Source organism: Zonotrichia albicollis, chromosome 8 (genome assembly GCF_047830755.1).
Source record: "Zonotrichia albicollis isolate bZonAlb1 chromosome 8, bZonAlb1.hap1, whole genome shotgun sequence".
Taxonomy (NCBI): Eukaryota; Metazoa; Chordata; class Aves; order Passeriformes; family Passerellidae; genus Zonotrichia; species Zonotrichia albicollis.
In genome coordinates, this window is record NC_133826.1 from 28785679 (window position 1) to 28805397 (window position 19719).

Genomic DNA, 19719 nt, shown 5'->3' on the forward strand with positions numbered 1-19719 from the left:
CTCTGCTCCGGGCTGGGAAGGCGTTGCACATCCCATTTTTAGGATTTACATCCCATTTTGCAGGGATTTACCCCACCACGCTGTTATAAGTACATGCCTAGCAGGGTTTACCGAGGAGTCCAGGGGTGGAGAGCATCCTGGGTTTGCTGCTGAGCAGGGATGCTTTGGGAAGACAGGCAATGATCTCTCTTACTGGCCACAACTCGGGATTTTGCTCACTTTGCCCCTAAAATGAGTCTTCTCAGTCCAGCTCCTCAGCCTGCATGTCAACTGCTACTGGAAAGAAAGCTGTGGCAGCAGGAGTACTGATTCACATTTCAGAAAAATAAGCAGTTCACTAAGGCTTTTCCTGAATATATTGCTGCTGCTTCTCCAGTCGGGTTGAAACTCAAATTTGGAGGAAATTGAGGCAAGCCCCCAACTCAGGACAGAAAAGATGGGCATTTGCAAGGAAGGGAGGCACAACAGCAGGACTAACTGTCCCAGACAGGAGCGAGTTATCGTTGCAAACACCCCGTGTGCATCCTGCAACCTGCCTGAAACTCCCACTTCAGGGTGATTTGCTGGTCTCCCTCCAGCAGCCTCTTCCAGGGTGGGAGCTGGAGAGTTTCCTTGGGATCTGGCAGGCAGGCCCTGATGCCATCTGTGCTGTGTGTCCCACAGCAGAGCTGCTGAACTGGCACAGTGCTGACCAGTGGCTGCTGGAGAGGTGCATCAGCGGGAGCCAGGGCATGCAGCACCTCTGCGCCTTCCTCCGGGGAACTGCAGGTGGGCACGGGATGCTCCACAGCCCCCTCCCTGCCAGCCAGGGCCACCTGCCTGCCAGGAGGCTGGCACAGAGCTGGGGGCATGGGTAAGATGCCAGAGAAAGCTTTGGAAGGTGGGCCAGCAGCAGAGATGGGAGGGAGATGCACAACCGTGGCTTTGCTGTGCTCTGTTCCCCTCGGTTCTTCTTCATCCACCCTCGGGGCTTCCAGGGGCTCCTCCCTGTTACAGACATTTTTTATGAAAAATCTTTTCTTTAAGATTTTTCTTCTTGAGAAGCTGAGAGGTTTTGGGGACAAAATGTAAACAATGATTATTTGTTGCTGTGGAATGCAACAGGTGGATCTGCGATTGGTCTCATGTAGTTGTTTTCAATTAATGGCCAATCACAGTGAGCTGGCTCAGACTCTTTGAGCCACAAGTTTTTTGTTGGTATTTTTTCTATTTTTAGCTAGCTTTCTGATGAATTTTTTTCTTTTAGTATAGTTTTAATATAATATATATGATAAAATAATAAATCAAGCCTTCTGAAACATGGAGTCAGATCCTCATCTCTTCCCTCATCCTGGGACCCCTGTGAACACCGTCACACCTCCCAACCCCCATCCCTTGTCTGATCTGTAGGGGAAGAACTGATGGACTTCTGGCTCATCACTGAGAGGCTCCTGGGTCTGGATGAGTCGGATGGGAGTCAGAGGGAGCTGTTCTTGTCCCTGGAGCACAGGCTGAGAGCCACTCATCTGCGTGAAGGCTCCAGCGTCCTCACCTTCTGCACCACCATCGTGGGTAAGAGACATGGGAGTTGGGATGAGCACCACCCTTCCAGAGAAGAGATCTTTCCTGGCTGCTCCCAGGGGGATGGGATGCCATCCTCTCCCTGGGGAACAGCCTGCATGGAGCCATCTCCCTGTTGTAATTCCCTGCATCCATCTCAGGGTCTCTTCCAAAAGCCAAGCACATCCAGTCTATCAGCACGAGGAGGGAGATCCTAAGCAAGATGCAGGAACAGGTCCTGTTCATGATTCAGAGTTACTGGCTCCCTAAATTCCTCGAGCACTGCAAGATGGGGATGGAGGAAGAGGAATTGTGCCGGCCTTTGCTGCAGGAATATCAGAAACGTTTGTCACAGGCTGGCTGGCAGCCCCCAGGCCTTGCAGATCCCGTCCCCACCATGCACATCAAAAGGAGCCAGGGTGTGCCAGGGCCCTACTGCAGCCAGAAGGCCAAAGCAGAGGTCTGGGCTATGGTCAAGGAAGGGAGAGACAGCCAAGAATTGAAAATGGCCACTTTTCAGGTGAAAGCAGAGAAGCAGCCAGGGCCAGCTGGGAGCAGGGAGGAATTGTGGCTGGATAAGAATGCTGTGGGATCAACTCCCCAGCAGTCACAGCATCCTGCCTTTGGAGGCAGAGGAAGAGCAGCATTTCCTGGCAGACCTCAGTCCAGTGCAAAGCAGGATCTACAAAACCTCTGTAAGGTGAAAATGCTCCCTGACCTGCTTCCCTCTGCATCCCTTGCCCGGCTGCCATCCCTGAAAAAGCCAATCAAGACCCTGGATTTCCTTCCCTGGGCCCTGAGTGCTGAGGCTTGTGCTGGAAGACCCTTCAGAGATTTCCTGCAGCATCAGAACAGGCCCATGGAGGCTCTTCTCCTGGACCTGTGGCACGACCTGGAGGAGTTTCTGCCCGTGGTTCTGGACTCCGGCAGAGAAAACAGCTTCTCCCTGCGCCATCTGATTGGGGAGAAGATCTGCAAGACCTACCTGGAGGACAGCAGCATTGAGAAGCTGCCCTTGGAGACCAGGACCCTCGTGAGTTTGTGGAACCGTCTGACATATGGAGAATTCTCCCCCTGGATATTCAGAGCCCAGAAGGAGATTTGCAAGGTACAGAGGGTCAGGCTGGGAGGTACAGCTGGCATTGGCACCCCTGTGGTGGTGTGAGGGCTCTGGGGGTGTTTAGGAAGTGAAGCATTTGGAAAATGAAGAGGAAAAGGGATTAGGAAAGGGAAGAACCTGCAGTCACCTTGCAGTGGACCAGGCCAGTGGAAAGGAGCTTCCTCACTGGTTGGGCTGAGCCGTCACTGAACATCTCTGGTGACCCTGGCTAGGTGCACATTCCAGGACCATCCTTCTGCACCCATCATAGTTCCAGCACAACCCCAGTAAAACCCATTTAGAGTCCCAGCCCTTCTGGGCAGCCCCACGGACCAAGCTGGATGTGCAGGTGTATCCTGGGCATGTCAGCAAGGTGTGAGCCACCCGTGGCACCAGCACTGTCACCCTGCCTGAGGATAATCCCCCTTTGCTCCTCCTCAGGTGCTCTGTGGCCTCTATGAGGAATTTCTGGCTGCTGACGACAGGACATTCCTCCAGTTTATGGTAAGGGGGATGCACAGGGGCACCCTGGGAGGTGTGCAGGCTCCATTGGGGATGTGAAAAGGTGGAGAGGGAGTGAGGGACAGAGGGAGGAGAAGCCCAGCATTAGCTGCAGTGGTCTGGCATCCCACAGTCTCCCCAGCCAGTGCTGCCACAGGGTGACACAGCAGATCCTACCCTGCTCCAGCTGCCTGGAGCAATGATCCTCAGGTCTTCCAGGACAGCATCGCCTTCAGCTGGCAGCACTGCAGGCACAACCTGTGAGAGCTCCCCTGGGACAAGCTGTGACCCTGCCTAAAAGCTGGGAGAAATGTAATTGCAGGCTTTTAGTGTAGGCATGGGTGAGCCCAGCACTTCAGGGAATTGATCTGCCCTTTTTTTCCTTGCCCACACTATTAATGTGTAATTATTCCTGCTATTAATGTGACTCATGTGCATGACACACATGGGATGACCCTGCCCCAGCACCAGTGCCTGGTCAGCACAGGGGGAAGAGGCCATGCAGCCTTTTAGCCTATGACTCAACCACCCTCAAATTTTCCACTTCTTTTTTTTCCACCAAAAAGGATGATATACAAAATCAGAGTCACACAAGCCCTCTTCCCAGACTATTATTCCTCCTGGCATCAGAAATCCCATAAAACCTCTCCAAATTCCAGCATTACATGCAGAAACCTCCTTGCAGGCAGAACCCCCTGAGCATCCCACCTGCACTGGTACCTGTGCAGGCAATTCTTCTCACTGCAGGTGGTGTTCTTCAAACCAACATTTTCCCAAAATGAAATGTAAAATCAGCAGCTGATCCCTGGGCATGTTAAGGAGAGGCTGTCAGGGCTTGGTGTCCTCAAAGACCTGGCTCCCAGAGCCTCAGCCAGGGAGAGCTGAGCATTTTGGAAAAGTCAGCAAAGTCAGCTGGCAGCTCCCAGCTGCTCTTAGTGGGGAGTTAATTATCTGCCCAGGTTTTTTAAGCACCTCTTGTGGAGGAAATCTCCCCTGTGAGGCCAGAGCTGCTCTGGGAGTGCAATTAGCACTTCAGCAGGGTCGGGCCCTGCTCTCTGTGGGCACCATCCCCTGAGCCAAACTCCCCCTGGCACTGCTGCTCCACTGTCAGGGGAGCTGCTGCCAGCTTAGCAGGGTTATTTTTGGTGTCTGCTCTCAGCTCCCAGCCAGAAATCAGCCACTCTACCCCTTAGGCTTGGCAAGCTGTGCAAACTTTTTGTCTTTGGGGAGAGGCGAAGCCTGCAGGAAGGTTTGGGGGAAGGAGGGAGGCACTCCCAGGGCACCAACTGCAGCCAAGAAAACAGCACAGGCTGCTGGGGACACCTTCAGGGTGCCAGGCTGCTGGGGACACCTTCAGGGTTGTTTCCAGCACTCCTGAGGGGATTTTGAGCCCTTCAGGAAAGCTGCAAGGCTGTGTCTGGCCTACCTCAGGCTGCCTGTACGCCCCAGCCAGCTTAAGCTGAGCTTTGTGCTCTCACAGATTCCTTCCAGACTGCTTAAAGCTCGAGCAGAGGTCTAAACCAGGCAGGTCTGGAGTCTGAGGTGCAGTAAAACATGTGGGTGATGCCTTGTGCAGGCTGAGCTGGAACAGACATTGGACAGAGCTACAGAATAAAGCAGGGATTTATTAAAGGCCTCAATGGATCCACCTTGGGCAGCACAAGAGCCCAGCCAGAGCTGCACCCAACATGAACCAAAATGGTCACAAAATGGACAACTGGTCATGAGGTCTCTCACTTTTATAAGTTCTGCTCCATTTGCACATTGGAGTTAATTGTCCAGTTACAGCTTTAGCCCATGCAGTCCCATCCTGCTTGTTTTTCTTTCTTCAGCCCACATTGTTTGTGCTCTTGGGCTGAGATTTGGATCATTTGTCCTTGGTGCCCAGCTGGAGCAGGAATTGTTTTGTCTCCCTGCTCTGTGCAGAGAGCTCATATGAAGCCCAGACCCACACACTAAAGCAGCACAGAATCTGAAAAGCACAAAAGTTCAAACCTGAGGCATTCTGGGCCCAGTGATGGAGATGGGCAAGGTGCTCTGTGCCGTCACCCTGCCCTGTTCTCACCACAGGCTCCAGGCATGGATGTCCCCATGGCCAAGGTGCCAGGCCGTGCTGCTGGCAGATGGGGACATTTCCACCTGTCCCAGAGGATGAACCAGGCCCTGCAGCTGAGCCAGGCCCTGCATGGCACGAGGAGCTTGGAGGAGGTCTCCTCCAAGCACTGGCAATTGCTTGCGGCTCGGGACCTGCAGAAAGGGGGCTCCATCCAGGCAGAGATGGAGCTGCTCCTGGGCAGCCATGGTAAGAGGGGGCTCTCCATCCCTGGCGGGGTTCATGTTGGCTAAAGCCAGTGAAACATGGTTTATGCTCTGGTGGTAGCCCTAAACAGGTGGTGGACATCATGGGGTGGGTTGGTACAGTGGGTCTGGGAGCCTTCATTTGTAATTAAAGCTTTGGCAGCTTTTTGTTTCCTGTCAAAATCAGTCAAAACTGTCCACTGGGATTTTAGACAAGAGCCACATTCCCTCCTGCTAGTACCAGGGGCACCAAATGCCAAATCCCTGTATTGTCCTGGATCACCAGAGCAAATGAAAGCTGCAGCAAAGTGGCTGAAGCCCAAAGCCAGCAGTGGCTCCTGTCACCTCAGCTCCACATTTTGGCCTTCTGAGGATGCTGGGACTGCCCATGCTGGTGCCACTGGTGTAACCCTTCAGTTTTGTTCTGTCATGCAATTCTTTGGGAATGACACCAATTTTCTGAGCTGCACTGAGGGTGCAGCAGTCACCTGTATCATCCCTGTAGCCTGTGAGCCCTCAGTTTTACCCAAGAAATGCAGTGTTAGAGGTAGATCATTGAGCAGGACACACAAGGGGACAGGAAAAGTGACAAAACCCAGCCCTCAGAGCCAGTGCTGAAGGGCTGTTGTAAGCAGTGGTAATGGACATGGGGTGTGTCCCCTCTCCTCTCTCTGCTGCAGAATCCCAGAGGATGATAGCAGATGAGCTGGCTGTGAGCAGCCCCAGCAGGGAAGAGGAGCTCCTGCAGCTCACGAAGGCAGCACTCGGTGAGTCCACGTGGGCTCCCACATATCCAGCACTCTTGGGGAACTCCTTCAGAAGGAAAGGCCTCTCCAGCCACCACAGGCTGTGCTCTGGGGCATTAACCCAGCCAGGGAGGGTGGCACTGGGGGATTTCTCTGAAGCAGATGCTGAGGAGGTCAGACCATGAGAGGTGAAGCATCAGTGATGATGTGAGAGATGGGGAGACTGTAAAGTGATCAAAGAATCCAATTTTATTGTCAACTACAAATGCTTATACACTGTTTTAGGAAGGCTTATAATGTTTTACTGCAATGATTGGGTTAAAAATCATATAAACAAACTTACACATTTTAAACCTCTCTTGCCTGCAGAAGTCTGATGTAATTTTCTTTTTCCAGTAAACTCGTCTGATTGAATCTTCCCGCAATCTTGATTTAATCCTTAAAGTTCTGTTTGCTCTTGCCAAGGCATCCTGTTATCAAATCTCTTAAGCTAACCAGGTCCAAAGTCCATCATCTGTTTTGTGTCCCAGTATCCCAGTAGTGAAGAGCTCCCTTGGTGTCTCCTGGGCCAGAGTCACCACAGAGACACCCTGTGGAGGCTCCAGGGTCCAGGTGTCACCTCTGGCTGTCCCCTGGGGAAGAGGCCAGCCCTGTTTCTGTCCCCACAGCTGTTGCATCTGAGAGGATTGCTCGAGAGAATGCTGCTGCTGCTGCAAGGAAGAGGGAAGCTAGAAAACGCAGGTCTGGCACCTCTCAGCACACAGCTTTGCTCCTCCCACTCTTTCAGGTGTTTCCCAGTGCTCCCCTGTAGTGCCAGTGCTTTCTGTTTGCTCATTTGAATCTCTTAGATGTGGGGTGGCCTGTGGGTTTAAACTGCAGAATTAGTAAGGAAAGGAGAAAAATTAACACTGCCCACCCCCAGCTCAGATTTACTCTTCACACCTTGTGCAAATCTTGTGCGCTTCATCCTCAATCAACCCCCAGAATGCCACCTGAGCAGTGCTTAGATTCCCAGAAAAATCACTTAAAACCACACTGTGGCCATACTTAAATCATACTTAAATCTCGTACTCGCATTTCACCTCCTGGGACTACTCCAGCACTGGGATATAAAGCAAATGGAAAAATGATCCTGAGCACCTGGGCTGAGCTGATTTCTTCAGCCCAGTTATGCAAATGCACCCTGCCCAACATCCATCCCACCCCAAGGGGCCAGACAACAACTGCTTTAAATTAATTTTTCTATGGCCCATCAGCATTGGTATTCCAGACCCTCACCCCAAACCTACCAAATCACTTCTGGGCCTGCAGGCTGCTGGACTGGAGGAGGAAACACTGCAGATAAACAGGACAGACACTCCCATGTGCAAGAAGAGAGTGCAGGGGAGGGTACCTAGTGCCCTCTACCATTGTCCAACCTCCTCCAGGACCAGAAATCCAGTGGGACCCCAACCCCATGGCCATCCTCTATCAGCTGCTCCCCACCTTAACCCCTCTTCCATCAAACCAGTGCCCTCCTCATGCCTCTGGCTGCCCTTGATGCTCTCTCTGCTCTCCCATCTGGCAGGCTGGAGGAGGAGGGTGAGGAGTATGAGGAGGACGAGGAAGATACGGATGAGGATGAAGAAGAGAAGGAAGGACCCTACTATCAGAAGAAGAAGAAGCAGAAACAGATGGAGAAGGAGAAAAAGTCAGGGAAGCAGAAAAAGACAGAGAAGCAGGAAAAGACAGGGAAGGAGAAAAGGACAGAGAAGGAGAAAAGGACAGAGAAGGAGAAAAAGACAGAGAAGGAGAAAAAACAGAAGCAGAGGAGGAAGGATCAGCAGCAGGATCAGCAGCAGGATTTGTTGCCCTGGAACAAAAAGCCCAGGTCGAGGCGTCCTCGGTTTGTGCAGGATGGGACAGGGGACCTCAAGACACCAAGGATGGTGAGGAAAGACATTCCTGTGTGCTCCAGGCTGAGGGTGTTTGCCAGGCAAGGCAGAGAGGAGGTGCTGGGAGACAAGGGCTGCCACATAAATGGGGTGAGGGGGTCAGACTTGGAGAGCTGCAGAAAGGCAGCAGGGAAAGGCTCCCTGAAATAGGGCTCTCCTTGAGCCAGGTCTCATGAGCTCTTGGAGATCTATTTCCCGCCCAAGATAGCTCAGCTACCTTTTGAGGCGTAAAATCAGCAGGATGGCTTCTGTGGTAGTGTTGGAAACAAAAAAAAAAAAATTTAAAAAGGTAAAATAACAAGACTTTTTACAGAGAAAAAGCGAGCCAGATTCCAGAGGTTTTTGCTCCTGGTAAAACACCCCACAAAAGCCATTGGCTTCTTTGTTCTCTTCTTCTAGTAAATTGCTCAGGTGGGACTTTTTGGCTCCTGTCCAATTGGCCATCCTTAAATTTGACTCCATGTTCTTAGAAAGCTAATTTATTATTGTATTGTATTTATTATATTTATTATATTAAAGACTCTGTACTAAAACTATACTAAAGAATAGAGAAAGGATACAGCCAGAAGGCTTAACAAGATACTAATGGAAAACTTGTGACTCTCTGCAGAGCCTTGACACAGCTGGCTGTGATTTGTCATTAAGTTAAAACAATTCCCATGAAACCAGTCAAACTATGACCGGTTGGTAAACAATGTCCAAACCACATTCCAAAGCAGCAAAACACAGGAGAAGCGAATCAGATAATTATTGTTTTCATTTTTCTCTGAGGCTTCTCAGCTTCCCAGGAGAAGAAATCCTGGGCAAAAGGGATTTTTCCAGAAAATATGACGGTGACGCTGGCTGATGCCACCTGTGCTGTGTCCCCACAGGCATGGGCCTGGGCTGCCATCCGGGAGCTTGTCAGGAGCTTCTGCAAGTTCAGGAGGGACATGAAGAATCAAACACGCTGCGCAGAATTTCAGGATTTTCTCCGTCAGGAGCGAAGAAACAAGAGGGAAAGTATGTCCGGTGTCCCTCCACCCCTGCTCCTCCCTCCCCTGGGTTTAGGTAGAGAAGAAATTGGAGAAAACCTGTTCCTTACCTCCCACCACCGTCACTTAGTGCCCTGTTATGCTGTTGCATCTCTCTCAAGCAATGTTGTATATGCAAGTTTGCATCCCTGCCTGAAAAAAAAAGCCAAAAACAACCCAAACCAGGAAACAGTAAATGGAGCTAAGGTGAGACAGGCCAGAAAAACAAACAAAAGGAAATTGTTTTCTGGGTAACAGGGAGCTGGCCTGAACAGAAAGTTTATGCACAGGTTTGAGAGGAGACAGGAAAAGCAACTAGAAAAGTAATCTACTAAACACACAGAAACCCCATAAGAGAATTTTGTATATGGGGGAAACAGATTTTTTCCCTTTCATCCTCACTCATTATCTGCTTGTGGGCTCTGTCAGGGCTAACAGCTAGACAGAGCAGCAGGCTTTACCAACAGGCCATTCCCTATGGAAACAGTGAACATAAACACTCTGTGGATGCAAAGAGGAGGAGGGAAGGAGATCACCAGGCCAGAGGGAAGGTGTAGCTCACAGGGGTAGAAAGGGCCCCAGGAAATTGCATGCAGCTAAGGGAAGCCCAGATAGGGTGAAGGAGCAAACCCAGTGCTGGGCAGCAGCACACAGCATCTCTTCCCCTGACTCAGACTTGCCTGTCAAGGAGAAGAAGAGCAAAGGTCCTGCCAAGAGTCCTGCCAAGAGCCCCCGCAAGGGCAAGGGCAAGGGCAAGGGCCAGCAGCAGCAGGTGACGCTGATCAAACGCCGCATTTTGGACAAACAGATCATCATTGTCAACTTCCTCGTGGATGACCTCCGCTTTTACCTGGAGATGGACAGGTAAGTTCTGCTTCCACCTTCTTCTAGGTGCTTGGGCACCTGGTGGTACAGAATCCCAGAATGGTTTGGGTTGGAAGGGAGCTTAAAGGTCATCTCGTTCCAGCTCCCTGCCTTGGGCAGGGATGTGTCCCTCTGGACAAGGTTGCTCAGAGTTCCATCCAACTTGGCCTTGGCACCAGCCTGCCTTGGCTCTGGCCCAAACCCATCTCTGATGGAGACGTCCAAAGCCCCAAAGCCTGCAGTCATCCCCTGGCTCAGGGTTCCTATTTGAAATCCTTTTGCTTTGGAAGTCCCTAGCAATTCAGCATTTGGCTACACCATTCTGGATGTCCCAGCTGTGGCGGCATTTCTTCCTTGACTTTGTCCATGTTCCCAACAAACCTCTCAGCCCAATCCATGGCCCTGCAAACCTCTAAGCAGCCAATACCCCCACAACAGGCAAATCCCCATCTTTTAGTCCTCCTCTTTTCCCAAAAAGGGAGAACATCACCTGCCCCAGGTGAACCCTGTGACCACGAGGGCAGCAGAAGAGGGAGGTGACTTTCCATACCTCTTGTGTCACTGCTCCATGGGATTGCTTTGAGGATTGAGCATTGAGGGTTGAGGATTGCTTTTCCTGGCCAAGCAAATACCAAATTGTCAGATTAAGCACTTTTCTGACCCAGAGATGGGGCAACTGAGAGTCATTTTAAAAACTGTTATTACATCTTCAGTCTCAAGTGAGGGGAAGACCATACAGATGTTATAATTCATGCCATCACAATCAGAAGCCAATTATTTGTTAATTACAATAAACTATAAGAATTTCTTGGCCTATCAGCTTTAGCCACACCATGCTGTAAATGCCTTAAAGCCAATCATCTAAAATTACCCCTTGTGGGTCCCACTATAATGCATCTTTCATAGTTCTATTTCTCTAAAGTACTTAGTATTTTTTGCAAAGCCAAAGGGATTTAAGAATTTTCTACAAATCCACTTCCCACACCAAATTAAGCAAGAACACGAGTGTCTAGCCTAGCAGTTAAGCAGCTCTTGTCTCAGAGCAAGACCCCACGTGCCTTTGCAGGTTTTCCAAGCTGGCTGATGGCATGGAAGATGCAGACCCCCAGAACACAGAGTCAGGAAACTACAGTTCCTTTCTCAAGAAGAAACTTGAGATCATCAGCAAACTTTTCCTGAACTCTGACATTCCCCCCAAGCTGAGGGTGAGACATCAGGACCTGCCCAGGATGGCTGCTCATTGCTCAAGGCCATGGCGGCACAGCTAGGAACCGTGGTGGGGAAAGAGGAAGAGGGTCTGGATCTGCTGGGGGGAATTTGGGGCGTGCTCTGGAGCTTGGGCCTTCCACATGGGCTGGGAGGGGTGGGAAGCAGTCCTCCAGCAGGCCCTGATAAATTGAAAACAGGCATGTGGATAAGGAGGGGGAAGATGGGGATGGTTCTCCAGCATTACCTGCTGGAGAAATGCCAGGCCTGGAGTGCCAGGATGGTGCTGCACATCCCCAGTCCAATCCTTTCACTCCTCAGAGGCCACTGTCACCACCATCCCCTCCCACTGCACCCACCCCAGTAGCTCTGCCATCTCCCCTTTGGAAGGCACAATGGTTCCCACAGAAATCCAGGTGGGATCATGTCCTTGTGCTGGCATTCCAGGATGGAATTTGGGTCTGAGCTTAGAGACTGCTGAGGTGGGGTCAGGCAGAGAAACCTGGCCCCATCCGAGACATAAACTTCAAAGAATTTAGGGATTTTATAGGAGCTGAGGTTTTAATTAGAGATAAACTTTACTGGAGTTAATCAAAATCAATGCAGGTCTTGATGAAGTTAAGAGTGAGTAGTTAACTAATAATTGATTGCTTGTCAGCATAATGTTTGGTTAGCTGGGTTTATAATGAAGCATATAGAAACTGATAAATAGCTTTTAGGAACATAAGACAATTGTGGCCTCCTCTGTTCTGAAACCAATTGAAGATGGGGAATAGGAGTTCTACCAAGGGTTAATTTGTTATATTTGCATTGAAAAGGTGGAAAGGTCAGAATGAGGAAGACTTCATTTACTTCCTCATTTTGGGATCCCTCCCCATGAAAGGGACCACCAACTCATTTCAAGGAACAAACTACTCATGCTTAATAGCTTTTGAACTAATTACCATATGGAGTGGGGAATGGGATGTACCAAAGTCATGAACATGCATTTGTATTTTGGGTATTCAATACTTGTATAGATAAAAGGACTCTGTAATCACCTGTAAATTGAGGTGTGTATTTGGGACCTATCCCACAATAAACATCCACTTTCCAACTTTAAACTGTTAGAGAGTTTTTTTCTGTCACAACTGGACATTGGTACTAGATCAATATCCATATTTTTAATAAATCACATCAGGAGTGCTGAAAAGTGCTTTGCTCTCCTCTGTGCCCAGGTGAACATCTCTCAGAAAGAGAGGGATTTCATCTGGCGTTCATCCTCCAAGGGGCCGCTGACCCGGGCCATCTACCACAACGCCAAGGTCACCCTCTTCCCCATCCTGATGTTCTTCTGGAGAAGGTACCTGTCCATCCCCTCTCTGCCCAGGGGGAGGATGCTCTGGGCATGCCACCCTGTATCTCCAGCCACTTCTTCCTCTGCCATCAGGGAGGTTCCCAGGGAGGAGTTCTGGGCATGGAGAGGGACATGGGATGCTCCCAGGGAGGTATTCTGGGTATGGAAAGGGATCAGAGAGGCTCCCAGGGAGGAGTTCTGGCCATGGAGAGGGACCAGGGATGCTCCCAAGGGGAAGTTCTGGGCATGGAGAAGAATCAGGGATGCTCCCAGGGAAGAATTCTGGGCGGAGGATGGAAAGGGTGACCAAGGGTGAGCTGAAAATGCAGACGAGAACCTCCCCGGGAGCTCAGCTGGAATTGTCTCCTTGGAGCTTCACTGCCCCCGCTGTTTCTCACACAGGTTCTGCACCTGGAAGGTGATGAGGACCTTTCAGGCCTACCAAGGGCTCAGCAGGTTTGGGACCCCTGAGGAGGAGGAGGAGGAGGAGAACTCTGAGCTCCCTGATGAGGGGGACAGGAGCTCTCAGGAGCCCAAGGGAGGCAGGAGCTCCAAGGCCCAGCAGCAGGAGAGGAGCTCCAAGGCCCAACAGCAGGACAGGAGCTCCAAGGCCCAGCAGCAGGAGAGGAGCTCTCAGGAGCCCAAGGAAGGCAGGAGCTCCAAGGTCCAACAGGAGAAGAGCTCTCAGGAGCCCAAGGGAGGCAGGAGCTCCCGTGGCCGCAAGGAGGGCAAGGTTCCAGCCTCTGCACCTGCAAAAAGCCCCTCCAAAGCAGCCAAGAGCCCTGGCCCCAAGAAGCTGGAGGTCATTGCCTCTACTACACAACATGCTCCAGGTTTGTTCTTCCAGTGCAGAAACACCCAGTGCTGACATCTTTTAGGTTGACCCCCTCCTTCACACAGCTTTGAGGGTGTATGTGCTGCAGGCCTGCTGGGGAAATGGAATGGAAAATTATTAATTTTTTTTCCCCTGTCAAAACCAGTCAAAACTGTCCAGTGGGATTTTAGAAATTTTCTTTGGTGAATAGGGAAGTGAGCACAGAGACTTCCTGTGCAAAGAGCTGTTGCATAATTCCTATTTATTTCAATAGCCAAGTTAAAAATAGTCAGGCACACCCCCTGCAACAGAAATAAAAACCCCCAATCTTTTTGGGCTGCAAGTCAAATGCAGGGAGCAGGAAAAGGAGAACAACTGTGCAGCCAAACACCAGGCATTCCATGGAGGGTGCTTGGAATATCTGGAGTGGAGAATAAGCTCCATCAGGGTTTCAGGTGACATCTCCAGGGAAAGAAATGTTTTTTCCTTCCTCATCCCCTTGTTTAGTTTTGATACACTGAATAACTCTAAACTGGAAAACACAAAGTGATGCTGAGCGCTGTCAGTCTGCCTGACAGCCCTCTCCTTGGCTTGAATATTCATTTGGAAATTGTCTAATTGATTTTTGATTAAAGGGGAAACCAAAATAGGCACATACTAATCTTGCTTTGACGGATGAGTGGGCGTCAGCAAGCTGCTGCTCTGCTCCCCTGTCATTTATCACTGTCGAGTTCTGGCTAAAAAGCAGCAGAGTTCGAGGATTTGTATGGCTCCAGGCAGGTGTTTGAGCTCCTGCTCCCCAGCAGGGCTGAGGTGACACAGCCCTGTGCCCCAGGAATGCCAGGCCACGTCCATAGCTCCCACCACCTCACCCCCTGGCTATTCCCATGGAAAGCATCCACTCTTCAGCTTGGGTCTCCACCTTGTTACAGAGGTCTTCCAGGACCTTCTCAAAAGTCATTGTTTTAATGCAAAAGTCACAAAAAAAAAAAAAACCTCCAGAAAAACCTCATGTATCACAGATGTATTCCAAGCTGGTGACAAGGCAGAAACCTTGTGTTACAGTGCAGTTATCCAGTGTTTGCCAGGATCTCCAGGGAGCAGAGAGAGTGACATTCAAACCGATTCAGATCAGAGATAGGGAGTCGTTTTTTACACTAGAGGGTGGTAAAACACTGGTTTAGGTTGTCCAGAGAAGCTGTGGCAGCCGCATCCCTGGGAATATTCAGGATCAGGTTGGATGAGGCTCTGAACAACCTGATCTAGTGGGAGGTGTTGGGGGCTGCACAAGATGGCCTTGAAAAGTCCCTTCCAACACAAATTATTCTGTGTTTAAATCAGTGCAAGGCTTGGGGCAGTGCCAAGCAGCACAGCCCATGTTTAACCACAGCCACAGGGTGACTGCACTGGACACACAGAAAAGACTCTGATCCCTCCAGGATGGGCATTAATCCCACAGGGACCACACTCCCCAAGCCACCTCTCCTTGCTGCATCTCACAGGGATGAGTGAGACTTGGGGTCAGAAAAAACAGGAACATTTTTAACAGCAGCCAGGCAGGAAAAAACCCCTCAGCTTGCCTGGCATGTAGGGGACAAGATGTGTGACCCAAAATACCTGCTGTGTTTGACTGTGCTGATGTCCAGACACTTTTCTGCATATTATGCTTCCACCAATGATCTTTCTTTAAGGGTCTTGGTTTTCTAACCTTTAGGTAAAGGTAAAACTTTACCTTCAGGTAAAAACATTACCTTTAGATAAAAACTTGCTTTTGAGCTGTCATTAAAAAAATTAAAATTGCTTTTGTTGCCTTTTAAAAAGCACTGAAATTGCTGGGGAAAACACCTGTAAATGCAGAAAAAACCTCCTCTCCTCTTATTTTGAGGGTTGTGCAGACGTGGATTGAGCAGGGCTGGGTGGTAACAGGCAGGGACCCATCTGCCATCACCAACATCACTGTCCTCAGGGCACTCCTGGGACAAGCTTCCCAGGCAGGCACAAAGCCTGGCACACCTTTCTTTTTGTAGAAAAATTCTTTTTCCACTTTGTTTTCTCAGTCATACACGGATGTGGTTCAGAATGCTTCAGCTTGGCAGCTGAGAAATGCATAAGCTGAATTAGTAAACAGTGTCCAAAGAAAATTTGAGGACAAACCTCCTAATGAGCCTGTATTAAAAAAAAAAAATATTTTTAAATAATATTTTAAAAATAATTTAAAATCTCCCATTTCTGCCACAGAGCCAGGGTGGGACATATCACCCCCAAATTGTTTCAATGTCAAGTCCTTGCTCAGCCATCCTTCCTTGTGCTCTGGGTAACCTCAAATAATTTGAGGGGGACACCAGTGCTGTCCCCCCTCTTTTGCCACCAGAGCACTGCATGTTTCTCCCCTCACCAGGTAAAAAGGCTCTCCTTTCCTACAACATGTCAGATGGCCTTGGGCTCCTGCTACCACGGCCCCCAAAGAAAACTGAGCCTCCAGAGGAGCAAAAAGGTGAGGAAGCACTGAATGGAGCACTGAATGGAGCCCTCCTGCTCCTGAGGGCTGTGGGGATGGCAGCTGGGCTGGAGGGCTCCCTGCAGCAGCCCTGGTGAGAACTCTGTGCTGTTCTTTCCCTCAGCTGCAGATGCCAGTGGGGAGAAGAGGCCCTCGCTCACTGAGCCCGCCCTGCAGGCTGGGTAGGTGCTCCCAGGGGTGCTCTCCTCCTCCAGAGCCCAGCAGCACAGCCTGTGCTTCCCTTGAATCACAGGGGATGGTGCAGGATGCTGGGCAGCCCCACTAGCTCGAGAAACAGCCACAGAAACTCCCAGCTGCTGCACAGAGTCTCTGTGCCCAGAACTCCTCCCTGGGAACCTTCCTGATCCTTCTCCATGCCCAGAACTCCTCCTTGGGAGCATCCTTGGTCCTTTTCCATACCCAGAACTCCTCCCTGGGAGTACCCATGATCCTTCTCCATGCCAAAACTCCTCCTTGGGAGCCTCCCTGATCCTTCTCCATGCCCAGAATTCTCCTTGGGAGCCTCCCTGATCCCTCTCCATGCCCAGAACTCCTCCCTGGGAGCATCCCTGATCCCCCTCCATGCCAAAACTCCTCCTTGGGAGCATCCCCAATCCTTCTCCATGCCCAGAACTCCTCCTTGGCAGCATCCTTGGTCCCTTTCCATGCCCAGAACTCCTCCTTAGGAACATCCCTATTCCCTCTCCATGCCCAGAATTCCTCCCTGGGAGCAACCCTGATCCCTCTCCATGCCCAAAACTCCACCCTGGGAACCTTCCTGATCCCTCTCCATCCCCAGAACTCTCCCTGGGCACACACAGGGCCCCGTGCTGCTCCCTGATCACCCTCACCTGCCTTCAGCACCAGCAGCCACTGATGCAGCATCTCTCCCTTCCCTGCAGGCCCTAAGGGAAGCTCAGCCCTCCCAAAACAACACCCACACAGATGTGATCCAAGGAAGCTGAGCAGCCTGGACACAGGGAATTGTTTGCACCCAGCAAGAAGAAACCTAAAAATAAAGCAACTGACAGCATCCTCCAGCTTACCTGGTGGCAGCACAGCAGCTCACAGCCCTGGCAGGGAGGTCCATGTTTGCAGCTGGAACACCACACAAATCTCCCTCCTCACGTGGATCTGGGAAATGCACCTCAGCTCCTCACCTTCCCACACAAGTGAAATACTTCCTGTGGGCAGCAAGGCTGAGAGAGCCCATTTGGTTCACTTAGCTGGGTGCTGAGATGGGGCCTGCTTTGCAAAAGCCTTTCTGGATTTCCAGCAAAAATCAGCTCCTGTCTGACTGGGGCTTCAGCATGCTTTTTTTGGTGAGGTTTGGGGTTTTGGGGTGGGTTTTTTTTTGTTTTTTGGGGTTTTTTTAAGCCAGTGTGTGTTTATAAAGCACTAACCGAATCATAGCAAAGGCCTTAATTCTACCCAGCTGAAACTGAGTCAAAGTGACTTTGCCAAGTCACCAGGAAGCTGCAGAAACCACAAATATTCCTTGGACCTTGTGAAGAAAAGACCACAACCTTTATCAGTTTGTCAGAGGCAAGCTCTCAGCTTTGTAATTTTGAGCTATTTTTATCCACTTTTTAATCCCAGATCCTAGAAGAATCCATCCTGGGAATAACACCAGGTGCATTTGAAGGCAGAGGACAACATGTTTCATATTTATCAGTTCTGATTATCAACACTTTGCCTCTGGAGGATCAAAAATACCCAAACCCAAGAACATTTATTTAACTGAAGGGCCTGGGAAGCTGATACCATTCCTACAACACAAAATGTGACCAAGTCTCAGAACTGCTGTGCTGGAAGTTGATTTTGCCATGAAAGCTTTCAGCCCCAAAACCTTGCTGTGTTTTTGTGAGCTCTCTAAGGCCTCACAGATGTGCCTGAAGCTCAGCACAGCAAAACCAAATCCTAAGAGCAGCTTTGACTGCGCTGCCTCTGTTCTGCAGGCTGCTTTGTGGGTTTGTTCCTCAGAGCAGCAGATGAGCCACGGGGAGCTGGGAGCATCCCTGTGCACACAAGCATGTGCATCCTCAGCATGCCAGAGCCAGGACAGGCAGCACCTGAGCCCATCACTGGGCTCAGCCAGCTGTCCTGGGGAGCCCCAGCAGAGGAGAAAGGCAGAGGCACAGCAAATGCAGGCAGGACGGCAGGGCAATGGAGTGTGTGGGGTCAAATCACACCCCTAAGGCAAAGGCAGCACCTCTCAGATGGCCATTGATGCTGGGACAGACCACAGCACTAATTCTGGCAGCTGGTTCTGCCCCCAGCTCCTCAGGACACCTCCATCCTTGGGCTGTGCCCCAGGCATTGCCACACCACCAGCTGCAGCACTGCCCAGCAGTTTCCATCCTTTTCCATCCTGCCTGCTGTCTCACTGGCCCATCCTCCTGGGAGAGGCAGCCTGGTGTTTTTTCACAGAATTCACAGAATTAATGAGTTGGAAAAGACCTCCAAGGTCATCAAATCCAACCCAGCCCCAGCACCTCAACTAAACCCTGGCACCCAGTGCCACATCCAGGCTTTGTTAAACACACCCAGGGATGGGGACTCCAGCACCTCCCTGGGGCAGCCATTCCAGAACTTTATCACCCTTTCTGTGAAAAACTTTTTCCTGATATCCAGCCTGTATTTCCCTTGGTGCAGCTTCAGGCTGTGTGCTGTGGTTCTGTCAGTGCTGCCTGGAGAAAGAGACCAACAGCTTTGCTCCAGTCCTGCATCCATCCCTCCCATGGGTTGATGTGTGAAAAAAGTCACAACCCAAAAAAACCCCTCAACCCATAACCCCACTTGTTAGGGTGAGGAAAAGTCTTCTCCCAGCATGCCTTGCTGTGAGATGCAGATTTCATGGATCCCATTGGTCCTTCCACCCCTGTGCCCTCATCCCATTGGTCCTGGTGTTCTGCTCCGCCCCTCAAAATCCATATATAAACTCCTGCTTTCCCTCTTTTGAGTAGCTCTTCATTTCTCGACTCTTTTGGTGAAAAAGCTCAATCAAGCTCTCCTTGGAACCCCACAGGAAGAGCTGAAATGATCCAGTGTGAGTACAGATGTGTCTGTGCCACCGAGGCGTGTTTTTCAAGAAGCTTCTTCGGGAAAGCTGTGTCACTGATGCTCCAGGAGCAGTCTGCTCTGCAGATGCTGTGCATGGGTCAGCTCTCTTCTCTGACACCAGAACAGAGCACAGGAGCAATCCCTGGAAATTCTTCTCAGCAGCCAGATCACCCCAGAGAGATAAATCACAGCCTGGCTGGGTTTAGTCACTGCTCTGTTTTGAGGTTGCCTGTTGTGTAACAGCAGAACAACAAAATCTTGTGCCAGCTCCTAGTGCCTCCCCAGCCAGGGTGCCCTTTTGCACCTGCCACAGCAGGATTCTCCCCTCAATGACATGAGGACAGCAACGAAATCACCATATCCCTTAAAATATAGCTCAGGTGCTGTTCTGGAAGGGTTTCAGTTGGGATGGATTCTACGTAGGACCAAAATAAAAAGTAGATTTTCCCACAAGAGAAAATGCTGATCAAAACAGAGCCCTGACATTATTTCTTCCCACTGGGACAATAAGCAGTGATGTTTAAAGCATGTCAATGAAATATTTGTATGGATCTCTTTTAAACACAGCATATTTTGTAGATGAGAATGACAAAAAGAAGTCATAATAGAAAACTCACTCATTTCTTACCATTAAGGTAAGTGCCTCAGCCACAGTGCAGGCTCATATTTTTTTATTTGAGTTTATTTCAAGTTTGTTTCTGCATGGGGTCATTAAAAATCAATGATAGGAGTTTGGGACAAAACCCCGCAAAAACCAAAAAACAAACAAAAAAATGTCCCAAAAAACAAAGAAACCAAACCAACAAAGA

The 19719-nt window shown here is 50.2% G+C and overlaps 1 protein-coding gene across 1 annotated transcript in view; it reads left to right on the plus strand.

Moving 5' to 3' along the window:
* The window catches only part of RGSL1 (regulator of G protein signaling like 1), a 21476-nt gene extending 1926 nt beyond the window's left edge, over positions 1-19550 (plus strand). The window contains exons 5-20 of the mRNA XM_074546585.1: positions 664-768; positions 1390-1551; positions 1701-2647; positions 3080-3142; positions 5210-5441; positions 6118-6366; positions 6732-6924; positions 7751-8111; positions 8990-9381; positions 9632-9994; positions 11061-11199; positions 12418-12542; positions 12939-13369; positions 15749-15844; positions 15972-16029; positions 16750-19550. Of these exons, the coding sequence (XP_074402686.1) occupies positions 664-768; positions 1390-1551; positions 1701-2647; positions 3080-3142; positions 5210-5441; positions 6118-6366; positions 6732-6924; positions 7751-8111; positions 8990-9381; positions 9632-9994; positions 11061-11199; positions 12418-12542; positions 12939-13369; positions 15749-15844; positions 15972-16029; positions 16750-16756 (3923 nt within the window). The 3' untranslated portion in view covers positions 16757-19550. The remainder of the gene's footprint in view (positions 1-663; positions 769-1389; positions 1552-1700; positions 2648-3079; positions 3143-5209; positions 5442-6117; positions 6367-6731; positions 6925-7750; positions 8112-8989; positions 9382-9631; positions 9995-11060; positions 11200-12417; positions 12543-12938; positions 13370-15748; positions 15845-15971; positions 16030-16749) is intronic.
* Positions 19551-19719: the final 169 nt, after the last annotated feature.